The sequence below is a fragment of the Penaeus chinensis genome, chromosome 26, assembly GCF_019202785.1.
Source record: "Penaeus chinensis breed Huanghai No. 1 chromosome 26, ASM1920278v2, whole genome shotgun sequence".
Taxonomy (NCBI): domain Eukaryota; kingdom Metazoa; phylum Arthropoda; class Malacostraca; order Decapoda; family Penaeidae; genus Penaeus; species Penaeus chinensis.
Window position 1 is genome coordinate 5,804,559 of NC_061844.1, and position 15,000 is coordinate 5,819,558.

Here is a 15,000-nt window from a genome sequence, read left to right on the forward strand (position 1 = left end):
AAAGTTCACTTACCTCCTACAGTATATGCTTTTGGAATACTATTCTATGATGTGACTTCATTTTTAGCTTCAGAGGTAGGAATGTCTCCATTAAAACATTGTTGTATTGACTATCTTCATACATTACTTTCAACCTTGGAAACCATGTTTCAAATTAGAATAGTTAAAGATGAGCATAAAGTTCAATAATTGATCAGGTAGTTTTTAGAATATATGAATTAAGGGCACAAGTTTTATTGAAAATTCTACACCAGAGTGCAACCTGCAAAGTGAAGTTAGAGACTTTGTGGAATCTTCTTTTAGCATATACCTGTTCTTGAGTTCTCATCTCTGCCTGTAGTGACTGGTCTAACAATGCCCTTTTCCCACAGGGCTTCCGCGTGGACCTTCCCATCAAGTCTGCTCGTTACCGTGGCCAGTATTCCTCTTACCCCATCAAGCTGTTCTACACTTCAAACATTCCCATCATCCTCCAGTCTGCTCTTGTCTCCAACCTTTACATCATTGCTCAGGTCAGTATGAAGTGAAAGTGTAGCAAGTATCTGCCTATATCCTTAAGTATTTGCCTTTCTTGCAAATTGCAAGAGTCTGATTTTCTAAAAGCTGTTCAACTTCCTGCTCTACAGATGTTGGCAAACAAATTCCCAGGCAACTTCTTTGTTGGTCTTTTGGGAACATGGTCTGATGTTGGATCAGGAGGCCCAGGACGCACATCCTACCCAGTTGGTGGGCTTTGTTACTACATGTCGCCACCAGAGTCCTTCGGCCATATTCTGGAAGATCCCTTCCATGCCGTCATTTACATTGCCTTCATGTTGGGCTCCTGTGCCTTCTTCTCCAAGACCTGGATTGATGTGTCTGGCTCATCAGCCAAGGATGTAAGTTCCACTTCTCCCAAGAATTTTGTTTTTATTTTATCCCTTGATTTTTTTTTTTATGCATATCTTTATTGTATATACTTGTCACAAGAGGTAAAAGCATTGAAAGATTATAATACTTAGTATTATGAATAAAGAAAGAAAACTTGGTAATATTGTCCTGTTTTGCAGTTTCTTCATTCTCTGTACTGGTTCAGCATGTCCTTCTCACTTTTGATTTGATAAAGGCGTAAAAGATACTTATGCCAATTTTTGTACACAGGTTGCCAAGCAGCTGAAGGAGCAGCAGATGGTCATGCGTGGCCACCGTGAGAAGTCCATGATCCACGAACTTAACCGTTACATTCCTACTGCTGCTGCGTTTGGTGGTCTCTGCATTGGTGCTCTTTCTGTATTGGCAGATTTCCTGGGAGCTATTGGCTCTGGCACAGGTGAGTCAGGGAATTTAATGAAAATGGAAAGAAATGCATGTTGAGATGGTTGATATACAGAAGTTCTGAAGTTGTCGTTATAAATGTTATTGTTATTGTTTTTGTTTTTATTATTATTATTATTATTATTATTATTATTATTATTATTATTATTATTATTATTTTTATTATTATTATTATTATTATTATTATTTTTATTTTTATATTCTTTAATCCAAATTGATCCATTTCTAGTTTGATTTTTTTTTTTTCCCCATATATTCAGAAATAATTAATTGCAATTCTGTGTTGTATTTCAGGTATTCTTTTGGCTGTCACGATCATTTATCAGTACTTCGAAATCTTCGTTAAAGAACAGAGTGACATGGGAGGAATGAGCACGCTTCTCTTCTAAGATAACTGTCCAAGAACCAATAATCATAACAACCAAATTTGAAGAGATTAGCCCCACACAGGCATGCCAACAATGTTAAGTGTCGAAGTGTTGGTAATTTTGTGATATTTTGAGCATCATTTCAAGCAGCACAGTTTGTGTGGAAACTCGTCAAAATGTTTAAAGTAATGTATTACTTTTTTTTTTGTTATTATTGGAATTTTCACTGTATAAGTGGATTTAATTTATTTTCCCCCCACTGGCCCCCTACCTCCCCACCCCACACATTGTGGGGCGTTGTACAAGTTTGATATTTACAGTGGAGAGTCGGTTCATCTCTAGGATCTCTTGGCCTACTTTCTTTGTTAAAGTTTTTGCAAATGTTTACTTATGATGGGAGTCCGCCTTCCAGTTTGGAAAGAGACCTAGTTGTGTGTGACTGTCTGGCATCACAGTGGAGGTGAAAAGTGCATTTATTGCTCCAAGATGCCTTTCTGTGCTGCCGGTTGGTGCTCTCCGATGAGTGAGAGGCTGGGATGCGAGTGAGAAATATTGTATAAATGAAATGTGCAAATGTTTCTACTTTTTACATATAAGAAGGATAATGTAATTACATAAAAATTGAAATTTGTAAATTTGTTTTTGTCTCCTTTTACATCAGGCTATTATTCTTAGTCACTGTAATAATTACATCTGAAATCTTGAGTGATGCACACTGACTTTAATGAGACTGTTTAAAAGTATTTCTGATTCACGAAGTGCTTAAATTTCAGGGTATTTGTAAAGTTGGTAAAATTAATATTTGTTCTTTGCCACATTAATGGTATAGGGACATCAAATAAAAGGCAGTAAAAACAATAATAGTTTTGATATTTATTGTACTAGCCATCTTTGCAAGAATACATGTAGATTATTTCTATCATAACTAACACCAAACAAAAGCTTGATTCACAAAATAGTTGTGAATCCAGAATCAAACTTCATACCTTGATTCCTATACTGTTACAATGTTAAATTGTTGCAGTACTGAAATGTTTTCTTTTATTACTTGAATTCCTGGAGAAGTGGGATAAATTACAAACAAGCAGGTAAAATAGGAATTGGACAACTGGATGTACACAACTGAAAAAGAGTGACTGGAATGGGTTCACTTCACGCATCACAGTGCCCACGAGAGCACACTTTATCCAAGACGTCTATCGCCTCTGGAACTCCCTTTGCTGCAGCTTGCTTTATGAGCTCATGAGCATCTCTGGAATTTAAAACGAGAGGTTATCCCAAGAGTTTTGAATTTAAAGATAAGTTATTCCAAGATCCCCCCCCCCCCCTCAAAAACCCTTGCTTATTGTTGTCGTGGTGAGGAGGCAGGGACTGAGGCCCGATGTAGGGAATCATCCCTAGCTTGGAGCTCAGCCCTCACCTTGACTAATTTTGCTTGGTCTTTTCTTTTTTTTTTCTTCCTTTTCTTCATCCCCTTCTGCCCTCTTATCCTAAGTTTATTTTTACCCTTTTAGCCACAGTACCTTATCACAATGCTATTTGACCTTTGATGTGTGGCACATTTCGACCATTAACCATTTTCAAAATCCTTGCCTAGAGGCTTAAGCCACACCTTGTTGCTATATTCCGAATATGCTACTCTTAGATGTTGACACCTCTGAAGATTTTTAATAAATAAATAAATCCACAGCCCGCTGCCCTCTGTGCCCAACCTGGTCATGAGCGTTGAAATTGCTCTGCTCAGTCGCGCACGTGTGCCAATTGTGGCGGCTCCCATAATGTATTTTATAGGATCTGCCATGCATACAAGCTCAAATCTGAGGTAGCAGTCCTCGGATTCAAACTAGGCCTCACTCTACGTGAAACCGGGGTAGAATCACGCGGACAAGGTTTCTCTCTTTCTACCTACTCCAAATCTGTACTCCGCTCCCCTTCCATCTTCTCAAGAAGTCTCCGCATCTCCCCCAGTATCTTTTCCCTTTACCCTGAACCATCTCATCTCTACTCCTCTTCCCCAGTCAAATTCCCTTCTCCAGTCTAAATCCAGATACTTCACTACCTACCACTTCCCCGATGCCTACTACCCCTCCTCCTCCTCACTGTACCTGACGCAATCTCTCTGCTCCTCGGCCATCTATTCCCTTTTCTCCACGTAAGAAAGCCTTTGTTTTTCAGACTTTCCCATTCAACTTCCCTCCAGAAACTCTTGAAGACCTCTAAAACATCCTAAACGTGACCCATGGGAATTCTCCACTTCCTCATCCACCCTCCAATCCCTCAATTTCTATTCGCTCTACATTCAAAGTATTTGCCGATATCCATCCCCCTATCCCACTTCCTCCCGCTCTCCCCAAAAACTCCTCAATCTCTCCTCCCTTGTGTGCATCATCATTCCCTCTTCCCCAGTACCCATACCACTCCCACCTGGATGCTCACGTGACTCCCTTATGTCACAACAATGACCTTCTCCTTCTTCCTGATATTCTTCCCGATACTCCACCACCTTCCCCTGCTCCCCTATCTCACTCTCTGGATTATTCTCCCACTTCTACAACTACGATTTCTACCCGCATTACCCTTTGATTGTTTCATAACGGACCTTTTGCATTTGTCCCCATACAGTGCTACTCTCCCTTCCTCAGACACCAGCTCTCCATTGGTCTTTTTCTCTTCTATACCCTTTTCATTACCAATCTTATCCTACAGAGTTCTACAACCTTTGACATCTTATACACCTTATCCTGATCGTTAACTCATTTCTACCCTTTTCGCCATAATAGTTTACCATAGTGCTATATGACCTTTAATGTCTAGCACATGTATTTATTCTAACCATTAACCATTTCTTCTTTCCCTTTCCTTCTGTTCTGCAACTTCTTCTGTCCACTTATCCTAATCGTTAACTCGTTTTTACCCTTTCGTCACAGTACTTTATCATGATACTAAATGACCTTTGATGTCTGGCACATTTATTTGATTTGACCATTAAACATTCTGGAAATCCACAAAAATCACTTATGACCTCCCCCCCCCCTAAAAAAAAAATGAGTTTCACCCCCAATCCCCACACTATCGCTATATTTTAAATAAGCCGTTAATAATAGATATTGGAGCGGCAGATTTTTTTTTTCTTCTATAAATAAGATTTTGCAAGATTTTGAAAGGTTAAATTTGTCAAGAAGTTACTGTTTACTAACCTAATCAACTCGGACAAAAATGAAACTAATAAAACCTGGAAAGCACAACAATGATTTATCAAACGGGCAAAGGCAGTCACTCACCCAGGCTTCAGACCGATCTTGTAGCCTTGCAGATGACCCACAGCCAGGTTGTAGGCGGCGTGAGGGTGACCTTGATCCGAGGCCTTCTTGAACCACTCCATAGCAGCTGTGTGGTTCTTTTCCACACCTTTCCCTATGGAGCATGGAAGATCAGTACTAAATGTAAAATAAGATTAATGGATTTCTTATTGGTGTTGTGTTTAAAATTTCACTTTTATTTATATCCCCCCCCCCCCCAATCCCTTGCCCGTTGTTGTCGTGGGGGGGCTTAGGAGGCGGAGACTGGGACCCAATGCTGGGGAACTCCCCAACCTTGGGACTCAGCCCTCGACTCAACAAATTTTGCATGATCTTTTTTTTTTTTCCCCCTCCTACTTTTTCCTTTCTGTCCCTTCACCAACCCCTTCTACTATCCACTTCCTAAGGTGTGAGAGCCGTGCTGAAAGGATGAAAGGCTGACTTTGTGCCAGTCCTGAACGGCCTGAGGGAGCCATGGGCACGGTATTCCCCTGCTTGTCTAGCCTTTACCCCTCAAGCGACCCTGAAGGGTGGACCGTTTCTCTCCCCAACATACTCCAGGCTTATCATGGCCAACAATGAATAACCATTAACCATTAACCATACCATTATTAGAGGCAATGAGGCTTGCCTCTTCATCAAATAGCTCCACCAATTCAAACTCGCCCGATTCCCTGACCCCAGGCTCTCCTTTGACCACGGCTCTGAACACTACAACTAATACCCCCTCCTCAATGCCGACTAGTACAGTATCCACCCTAATCAACACCCCAGGAGACATTTCTACTCCCAACATGCTCAACTTCAACAACTATACCCCCACAACCTTCTTCATCAACTACCCCATCCTCCCTTATTACTACCTTACAACCTTATTGTCCACCTCCCCATAACACTACCTCCCTCAACACTACTCCCTCTTCCACATGCCCCCGCCCTTCTACTACCCCCATCTCTACAAAATTCTTAAATAATCTATAGCCCAGCCAAATGGGACCGATTTTTCGTGATCCCTCCCACAACTTCTCACACTTTCTGCTTTGACAACCTGTTTTCATTCCTCAAATGCATATACATCCTTCACTTGATCTAACCCCTATGCATTACCTTACCCAACCCTAACCCATTTACTCGTCAATTCCTTTGCCCAACTTTGACAACAAATCACTAACTCAACCACCCTTCACTACCATTTACTATAGTGCTACATGACCTTAGATGTCTAGCACATTGATTTGCTTTTAACCATTAACCATTAACCATTCTCTCTACTTTTACTTTAAACAATTTCTATTATTCTGCCAAATATAATTTTAGTTTTCTCTCTCTCTTTCCCAATTCTTTCTTGTTATTCTCTAATTTACTTTTCTGTTGACTAGTCTTTTATTTCCTATCACCCTCATCTCTTCTCTTAATTTATCTACGTTCCTCTTTTCTTCTACTTTCTCCTTTCTCCCTTCGACCCAGTTCAGCCTTTTTTCTCGCGGTTCACACTTATCCTCGCCTATGGCGTTACTTTCTAATACATTTTCTTCATTTTATTTATCTTTAATGTTTACACCTTAACTCCTTCATTTTATTTATCTTTAATGTTTACACCTTAACTCCTTCAGTGTCTTCTACCTTCAGTGTCTTCTACCTTATTATCCTCCTCACTCCCCCACTCCCTTTCCTCTTATTTTTCGCGTTTGTTTTACACCTCTTTCCCCGAACGTTATCAACCCAGACTGACCTCACTGGCAAACCTATTCCTGCCAGCCTTACTCCTCCCGTAATGCTTGTTTCGGAACTACTTCCATCTCACCGGCTGATTGTCTTGCCTACGACAAGGATTGGTTAGAGATTGTGAAAACGACCTGCTTACCGGACTCGTTGCCCATGATGCAGTATGAGTATAGTGCTACACTACTCTCCCCAGAGGCCGCTGAAAGTCCTACGCCAATACTGCGAAGATTACTATATGTAGACATGACCTACTCATGATGTTAAATATTGGCGGAGAGTTCCGACCAAATCAATGTCAGAATTATTGGCGCCTAGGCCATCTTGCCAAGCATTGTCGTCCCACAGCCCGCTGCCCTCGAATTGCACAACCTGCCATGGTCGTCAAACTGCCCTGCGTAGACGTATAAGTCTGAGATAGCAGTCCTCATATTTAAACTTTGGCCTCACTTTGTGCGAAGCCAGGCAGGAATCACGCCTACAAGCTTTTTCTCTTGCTTCCCTCTTCCAGTGCTGTCCTTCTGCACACCCCCCCCCCCTTCTCGCTCTACCCATCGCAGCAGACAATCTAAACGTTCCACTCCATCTTCTAATCTTCTACCTACCTTTTCTTTTACTCCTCAGATGTCTATCCCCTCTCCTCCTCCTCATAAAAATACCATCATTTCTCAGATCTCCCTAACCAACTTCCTTTCAGATACTATTGAGGACATTCAAAACTATTCAATCATGACCCAAAATAACGTACCATATCTCATCCATTCTACAATCTCTCTGCTCGCACCTACACTTTAAAGTGACTGCCGACATCCCTCCTTCTATTACTCATGTTCCCCCTGCACCACTTCCACCCACCTCCTCGCAGCACATCTCATTCCCCTGCTTCATCTACATAACTCCCTTCAGTCACAATAGTGCCCTTCCTCGGGTCCTCTCCCTCCTGACATTCCTCCTGATATGCCCCCCTGGTCCCTTGTATCACTCCACAGTTCTTCCCCTCCTACTTCGACACCGATTTTTACGGATATCACTCATTGATTGTTTCATAATAACTCTTCTACACTGAAGTATTCGCGGTTTCTGTTCTCACAGACCCGTATCTTCCATTTGATCTAATCGCCCTTAACCTCCACTTTTCCCTGCTTTGCCACTTTTACTCACCCTTTTTACCCTCATCCCTCGTTACTCTTTTCAATACCACACTATCCAAAAATGCTGTACGACATTTGACGTGTAGCACATCTAATCATTAACTAGTTAGTATAGGTTTATTTAAACCTTGTGGCACTTTTATCTTATTATTAATTTATACTATGCACTTTGGTACTACTGACTAATACGGAAACATCTGACAATGCTGACACCTTTGGAATCATTAGTTTTCTGGAAGCATATGATTTTCGCGAGGAACATATAGAACTAATTTTTACTATGATAATTAGTTCAGGTCTAGAGCAGTTTCCTAACCTTTTTTGGGGACCCTAAATGCAGCCTTAACCTGGGCTAGCGACCCTAATTGTGTGAGCATGGATTAATGAAGCCAACCATTTTCATATTAGTTATACTTTCAGATGGTAGTGAGCTTATGTTATTCTATTCATATAGGTTTACATTACTAACCCAAAAAAATTCAATAAATTTCAAGCGGGAAAGAAAGCAAGTGTTAAACAAACATTAACTTTTACTTGCATATCCGGTCACAAAAAAATATTTTTATCTTCAGTGGTTAGCAACCAAATTTTCTCAGAATTTGCTGATAAACTTCAAAGATTCATAAAACTGATGTACTGAATCATACACAAAAAATGGATAGTGTGAGAATCAAATAGTATACCTAGGGAATTAACAATTACCACATTGAAAGAAAGTCTACAACTGATTATAGAAACAAAATGCTTTCTCAGAGGCTGCCTTGAAACTGGTTAATTTTGAATTCTTTTATTTATTTTTAAGACGCTCCGACAACCCTCCGAACTCATGGGTGATATAAGGTCTGGTACCAATCGGAAGGCACCTCGTGATCCAGCCTTCAACACCACGACCTTTTGACCTTTGGCACCCTACACATGTTTCTCATCTCCTGCCACCTTCTACTCTTCTTTCTTATCTCCTGTCTTCTCTCTCCCCATTTCTTTCGCATTTCCTGTCCTCTCCTCCACTTTTTCTCTTTCTCATCTCCTGCCCCCCCCCCCTCCTCTTCCTATCTCTGAACCTGCAATGCAACATACTAGCTACTAGAAAAAAAAAAAATGCACAGGAGGTTTACCACATTCCTAATTTTTGTGCAAATGAGTATATATATCATTGCACTAATTTGCAAACAAAAATAATTAGAACTGAATTGTAACTGGCTAAATATTCCTGACACTATATACGATTTTAATAGTTCCAGTAACCAAAATGTTCATTTTTCAGTTTATACGTTAATAAGTACTTTACCGGATAAAGATACAAATAAAAGGTTATCGAGCATCCGATGAAACGCTCTGGATCCGACACCGGTGTGACTCACGGTACATTGAACAGAGACAGAGAAAAAAAAAATAACACTGGAAAAAAAAAATTAAAAAATACATTAAGGAATTAAGAATAAGAGATAAAAAATAAGAATAGGAACAAAGAATAAAGATTTTTACAAATAACAAAGAATAAAGATTTTTACAAATAACAAAGAACAAAGATTTTTACAAATAACAAAGAATAAAGAACAGGAGAAAAATAAATAAAAATGAAGATTAAAGAATATTATAAAGAATAAAGAAAAATAATATGAAAAGGAGGGAAAAAACAGAGAGAGAACGGTCCACGAAAAAAAAAGACGAATGACATTAAGAAAAAAAAAAAGAAAAAAAAAAGAGAAAAATATTCCAGAATAAGAAATAACCAAAAGAAGACAACCGCGGCCGAGAGAGACAGTCCACAGAAGAAGACGAGGAGCGTTAACGATAAGAGGAAAAACTCACCCATCAGCAGTTTGTGGCCCACCGTGGCCTGCGCGTCCAGGTGGCCGAGGTGCGCGTAGGCTTTGGTAATGTGGAAGTGCATGTGGTCAGTGTGGTACCATGCGTAGTAGAGCAGACCGAATGCTGCTAATACAGCGATCACCTGAGGGAAATATATGACAATGGTTGATGTATGTGTGTGTGGGGGGGGGGGGGGGGGAAGAAGGAAGAAGGAAGAATGATGTTAGAGAGACATTTACCCGGATTATGAAGCTGCAATCAGATTTACGGTTTGTCTCTAGCCCTGTAAAGAATGCGGGTGGGCTCAGCAGCTGAGCAAGGTCGTTCGCAAGGGCAAGGGCCTCGGCTTCCCGGCTAGCAGGTTTGCTTACATTGGTGACACAGATTTATATAAATAAATAGATAAATAAACACTCAACGTCTCCGATCCGAATGCTGAATGCCATCTCATATAGAAGTCTGGAATCGAGTTGACAACTGAGTCCCTTCGAAAAAGAACATCTGTTCACCATCAGGAGAAGCCATAGGTCACTAACAGGATCAAAGGCCTTATCTTGGCAAGACAAGCTTCCTACAAAAAAAAAAAAAAAAAAAAAAAAAAACAAGGACGCAACAAAGTATTTAACAAAAAATTGTAAGACAAGAAATAAGATCGGCTAAGTAGAATTATCATAAACAAACATTTGATAAAATCAATGAAGCAAACCCCAAATCATGGTATAGCCACCCTAGTAACAAGAAAAGTGACAGTTACCTCTCTCAAATCAGCGAAATTGCTGACTCGTCAGAAAGCGCTGCTACCATCATCAACAATCATTTTGATAACATCAACAAGCTGCTCACATCACTACAAACAACAGTGTTGCTTGCGCACTTACCCTCCCGCCCTCTCCAAGCAATCGTAAGCGAATACACAGTATATCAGCTCTTATAAAGGATAGTGAAATGTAAATCTCCTAGTCTTGCTGACATCCCGCCAAGATTATTGCGAGAATTCGCTCCCGAGCTCGCCACCCCTCTTTGCGACATCTTTAATAGCTCCATCACTGAGGTCGTGGTCCCCGTCTTATTAAAACTCCCAAAACGAATCCACCTAATTCTACCTAGGCTTATACTTCTAACACTTATTCAGTGCAAAATATTCGAGAGAATAAATGCAATAAAACCATCGACTTGCGGGAAGCATTTTAACTCATCAATCACGCAACCCTGATTAAGAATTTCCCTTAGATTTCACGAGGGCTGGCTGAAATGGATCTCCTTCTTAATGAGAACTCGTGCACATGACCGAACATCCGATGAGATTGAACTTCTTGCAGTGACCCTAAAGGAACGGTTTTTGGGCCAGTATTACTCCTAATAATGGTTGACGAGGACGAGGACGCGAAGATCTAGAGATATGTGAACGCCAAAATTTCCGAACCAGTCATACAACCATTAACAACAAGACACGCACAAACAAACACACAAACACATACTTCTACATATGTTTTATACATATATATATACATACATATATATAATGTATATATGTATAAGTATATAAATATATGTATACATATATAAATATATATTTACATATATATGTATATTTTATACACATACATATATATGTGTGTGTATGTATATTATGCATGTATATATGTATGTATATGTATAATAAATATATATATGTATGTATATGTATATATAAATATATATATATATATATATATGTATGTATATGTATATTTACATACATATATCACCTCCCACAACTCCCACAACAGCTCTCACCTCCCACACCATCTCTTCCCCACACCTCTCACACACCTTTATCTCCCCCCAAACCCCACTCCCCACAGCGCCTCACCTGGAGGGCGACGCAGAACCAGGAGTCGGGCAATTTCCTCCTCGCCAGGTAGACCTTCCCACCGTAGGGTAGCGAGTCATCCCAGTCGTCGGGCACGTACCTAGGCTGGTCGTCCCCTCTCCCTGGTCGTCGCCGCGCACCTGGGGAAGGGAGGGAAGGGCAATGAAAGGGAGAGGGGTGGGGGAGGAAAGAAGGAGATAGTGGAGGGAGGAAACAAGATGGAGGGATGGAGGAAGGATGTGGAGGGAGGAAACAAGGAGATAGAGGGACGGAGGAAATAAGATGGAGGGATGGAGGAAGGATGTGGAGGGAGGAAACAAGATGGAGGGGTGGAGGAAGGATGTGGAGGGAGGAAACAAGGAGATAGAGGGACGGAGGAAGGGTGTGGAGGGAGGATATAAGATGGAGGGATGGAGGAAGGATGTGGAGGGAGGAAACAAAGAGATAGAGGGACGGAGGAAATAAGATGGAGGGATGGAGGAAGGATGTGGAGGGAGGAAACAAGATGGAGGGGTGGAGGAAGGATGTGGAGGGAGGAAACAAGGAGATAGAGGGACGGAGGAAGGGTGTGGAGGGAGGATATAAGATGGAGGGATGGAGGAAGAATGTGGAGGGAGGGATAAAGATGGAGTGATGTAGGAAAGGAGGGAAGAAAGAAGGAGATGGAGGGAAGGGGGAGGAAAAAAGGAGATGGAGGGAAGAAGTAAGGAAAGAAGGAGATGGAGGAAGCAAATAGAGAGATGGAAAATGCGAAGAGAAAAGATGGAAGGAGGAAGTGGAGGGATGGAAAAGGGGAAGGGAAAAGGAAAGATGGAGGAAGGAAATGGAGGAATGTAAGAAGGAGATGGAAAGATGGAAGAAAAAGGAAGGATGAAAGAAGGAAAGAATATGGCGGGATGGAGGAAGGAATAAGAGAGTTGGAAGAGGGGAAAAGAGAGCATGGAGGAAAGAAATGGAGGAGTGGAAGATGGGAAGAGAGAGGATGGAGGAAGGAAATTCGAGAAATTGGAAGAAGGGAATGGAGGGAAGGAGGAAGGAAGTAGAAAGGAAGAAGGAAATGGAGAAATGGAAAAAGGAAATGGGGAGATGGAAGAAGGAAATGGAGAAATGGAAAAAGGAAATGGGGAGATGGAAGAAGGAAATGGAGAAATGGAAAAAGGAAATGGGGAGATGGAAGAAGGAAATGGAGAAATGGAAGAAGGAAATGGGGAGATGGAGGAAGGAAATGGGGAGATGGAGGAAGGAAATGGGGGGATGGAAGAAGGAAATGGGGAGATGGAAGAAGGAAATGGAGAAATGGAAGAAGGAAATGGGGAGATGGGAGAAGGAAATGGGGAGATGGGAGAAGGAAATGGAGAAATGGAAGAAGGAAATGGGGAGATGGAAGAAGGAAATGGGGAGATGGGAGAAGGAAATGGGGAGATGGAAGAAGGAAATGGAGAAATGAAAGAAGAAAATGGAGAAATGGAAGAAGGAAATGGGGAGATGGAAGAAGGAAATGGGGAGACGAAATGGAGAAATGGAAGAAGAAAATTGAGAAATGGAAGAAGGAAATGGGGAGATGGATGAAGGAAATGGGGAGATGGAAGAAGGAAATGGGGAGATGGGAAAAGGAAATGGAGAAATGGAAGAAGGAAATGGGGAGATGGGAGAAGGAAATGGAGGAGATGGAAGAAGGAAATGGAGAAATGGAAGAAGGAAATGGGGAGATGGAAGAAGGAAATGGAGAAATGGAAGAAGGAAATGGGGAGATGGAAGAAGGAAATGGGGAGATGGAAGAAGGAAATGGAGAATGGAAGAAGGAAATGGGGAGATGGAAGAAGGAAATGGGAGATGGAAGAAGGAAATGGGAGAACTGGAAGAAGGAAATGGGAGATGGAAGAAGGAAATGGGAGATGGAAGAAGGAAATGGGGAGATGGAAGAAGGAAATGGGGAGATGGAAGAAGGAAATGGGGAGATGGAAGAAGGAAATGGGAATGGAAGAAGGAAATGGGGAGATGGAAGAAGGAAATGGAGAAATGGAAGAAGGAAATGGGGAGATGGAAGAAGGAAATGGAGAATGGAAGAAGGAAATGGGGAGATGGAAGAAGGAAATGGGGAGATGGAAGAAGGAAATGGAGAAATGGAAGAAGGAAATGGGGAGATGGAAGAAGGAAATGGGGAGATGGAAGAAGGAAATGGGAGAATGGAAGAAGGAAATGGGGAGATGGAAGAAGGAAATGGGAGAATGGAAGAAGAAATGGGGAGATGGAAAGGAAAGGAATGGGAAAAGGAATGGGGAGATGGAAGAAGGAACTTGGGAGATTGAAGAAGGAAATGGGGAGATGGAAAAAGGAAATGGGGAGATGGGAAAAGGAAATGGGGAGATGGAAGAAGCAAATGGGGAGATGGAAGAAGGAAATGGGGAGATGGAAGAACGAAATGGAGAAATGGAAGAAGGAAATGGGGAGATGGAAGAAGGAAATGGGGAGATGGGAGAAGGAAATGGAGAAATGGAAGAAGGAAATGGGGAGATGGAAGAAGGAAATTGGGAAGATTGAAGAAGGAAATGGGGAGATGGAAAAAGGAAATGGGGAGATGGGAGAAGGAAATGGGGAGATGGAAGAAGCAAATGGGGAGATGGAAGAAGGAAATGGGGAGATGGAAGAACGAAATGGAGAAATGGAAGAAGGAAATGGGGAGATGGAAGAAGGAAATGGGGAGATGGAAGAAGGAAATGGAGAAATGGAGGAAGGAAATGGGGAGATGGAAGAAGGAAATGGAGAAATGGAAGAAAGAAATGGAGAAATGGAAGAAGGAAATGGAGAAATGGAGGAAGGAAATCGGGAGATGTGAGAAGGAAATGGAGAAATGGAAGAAGGAAATGGAGAAATGGAGGAAGGAAATCGGGAGATGTAAGAAGGAAATGGAGAAATGGAAGAAGGAAATGGAGAAATGGAGGAAGGAAATCGGGAGATGTAAGAAGGAAATGGAGAAATGGAAGAAGGAAATGGAGAAATGGAGGAAGGAAATCGGGAGATGTAAGAAGGAAATGGAGAACTGGAAGAAGGAAATGGAGAAATGGAGGAAGGAAATCGGGAGATGGAAGAGGGGAAGAGAGAGGATGGAGTTAAGGAGCTGGGGGAAGTGGAGAATAAAAAGAAACGGAAGAATGGAAGAAGAAATAAATAGTTAAAAAAAAGGAAAAGGAAACATGAGGACGAAAGAGTACATAAAAGAAAGGAAGAGGGAATAAAAAAATGAAAAAGGAAACAGAAGTAGATAGATGGAAGAGGAAATGGAAAGATGAATGGGGGAATAAAGCGATGGAATGCAAAATAGACGAACGGAAGAAATAGACTGAATGGAAGAAGAAATAGAAGAAAGGGGAAAAAAGAAATGAAAGGACGACGAAGAAAGACATAATAATAAAGGAAACAAAAAGAGTAACCGAAAGATCGGCGAAGAAATAGAAAGATAAAGATGGAAAAAAAATAGTGTG

At 41.3% G+C, this 15,000-nt stretch overlaps 2 protein-coding genes across 4 annotated transcripts in view; one reads left to right on the plus strand and one right to left on the minus strand.

Annotated features, from left to right (window-relative positions):
• The window catches only part of LOC125039169 (protein transport protein Sec61 subunit alpha-like 1), a 7,436-nt gene extending 5,123 nt beyond the window's left edge, over positions 1 to 2,313 (plus strand). Inside the window, 4 exon segments of the mRNA XM_047632937.1 lie at positions 372 to 512; positions 627 to 878; positions 1,141 to 1,309; positions 1,609 to 2,313. Of these exon segments, the coding sequence (XP_047488893.1) occupies positions 372 to 512; positions 627 to 878; positions 1,141 to 1,309; positions 1,609 to 1,703 (657 nt within the window). The 3' untranslated portion in view covers positions 1,704 to 2,313.
• Positions 2,314 to 2,540: 227 nt separating this feature from the next.
• Positions 2,541 to 15,000, minus strand: part of LOC125039170 — a 55,465-nt gene continuing 43,005 nt past the window's right edge. For all 3 annotated transcript variants that reach the window (XM_047632938.1, XM_047632940.1, XM_047632939.1), the window contains exons 3-6: positions 11,519 to 11,658; positions 9,667 to 9,808; positions 4,964 to 5,096; positions 2,541 to 2,934 (exon numbers count right to left, since the gene is read on the minus strand). In XM_047632938.1, coding sequence (XP_047488894.1) covers positions 2,835 to 2,934; positions 4,964 to 5,096; positions 9,667 to 9,808; positions 11,519 to 11,658 — 515 coding nt within the window. In that variant the 3' untranslated portion in view covers positions 2,541 to 2,834. The remainder of the gene's footprint in view (positions 2,935 to 4,963; positions 5,097 to 9,666; positions 9,809 to 11,518; positions 11,659 to 15,000) is intronic.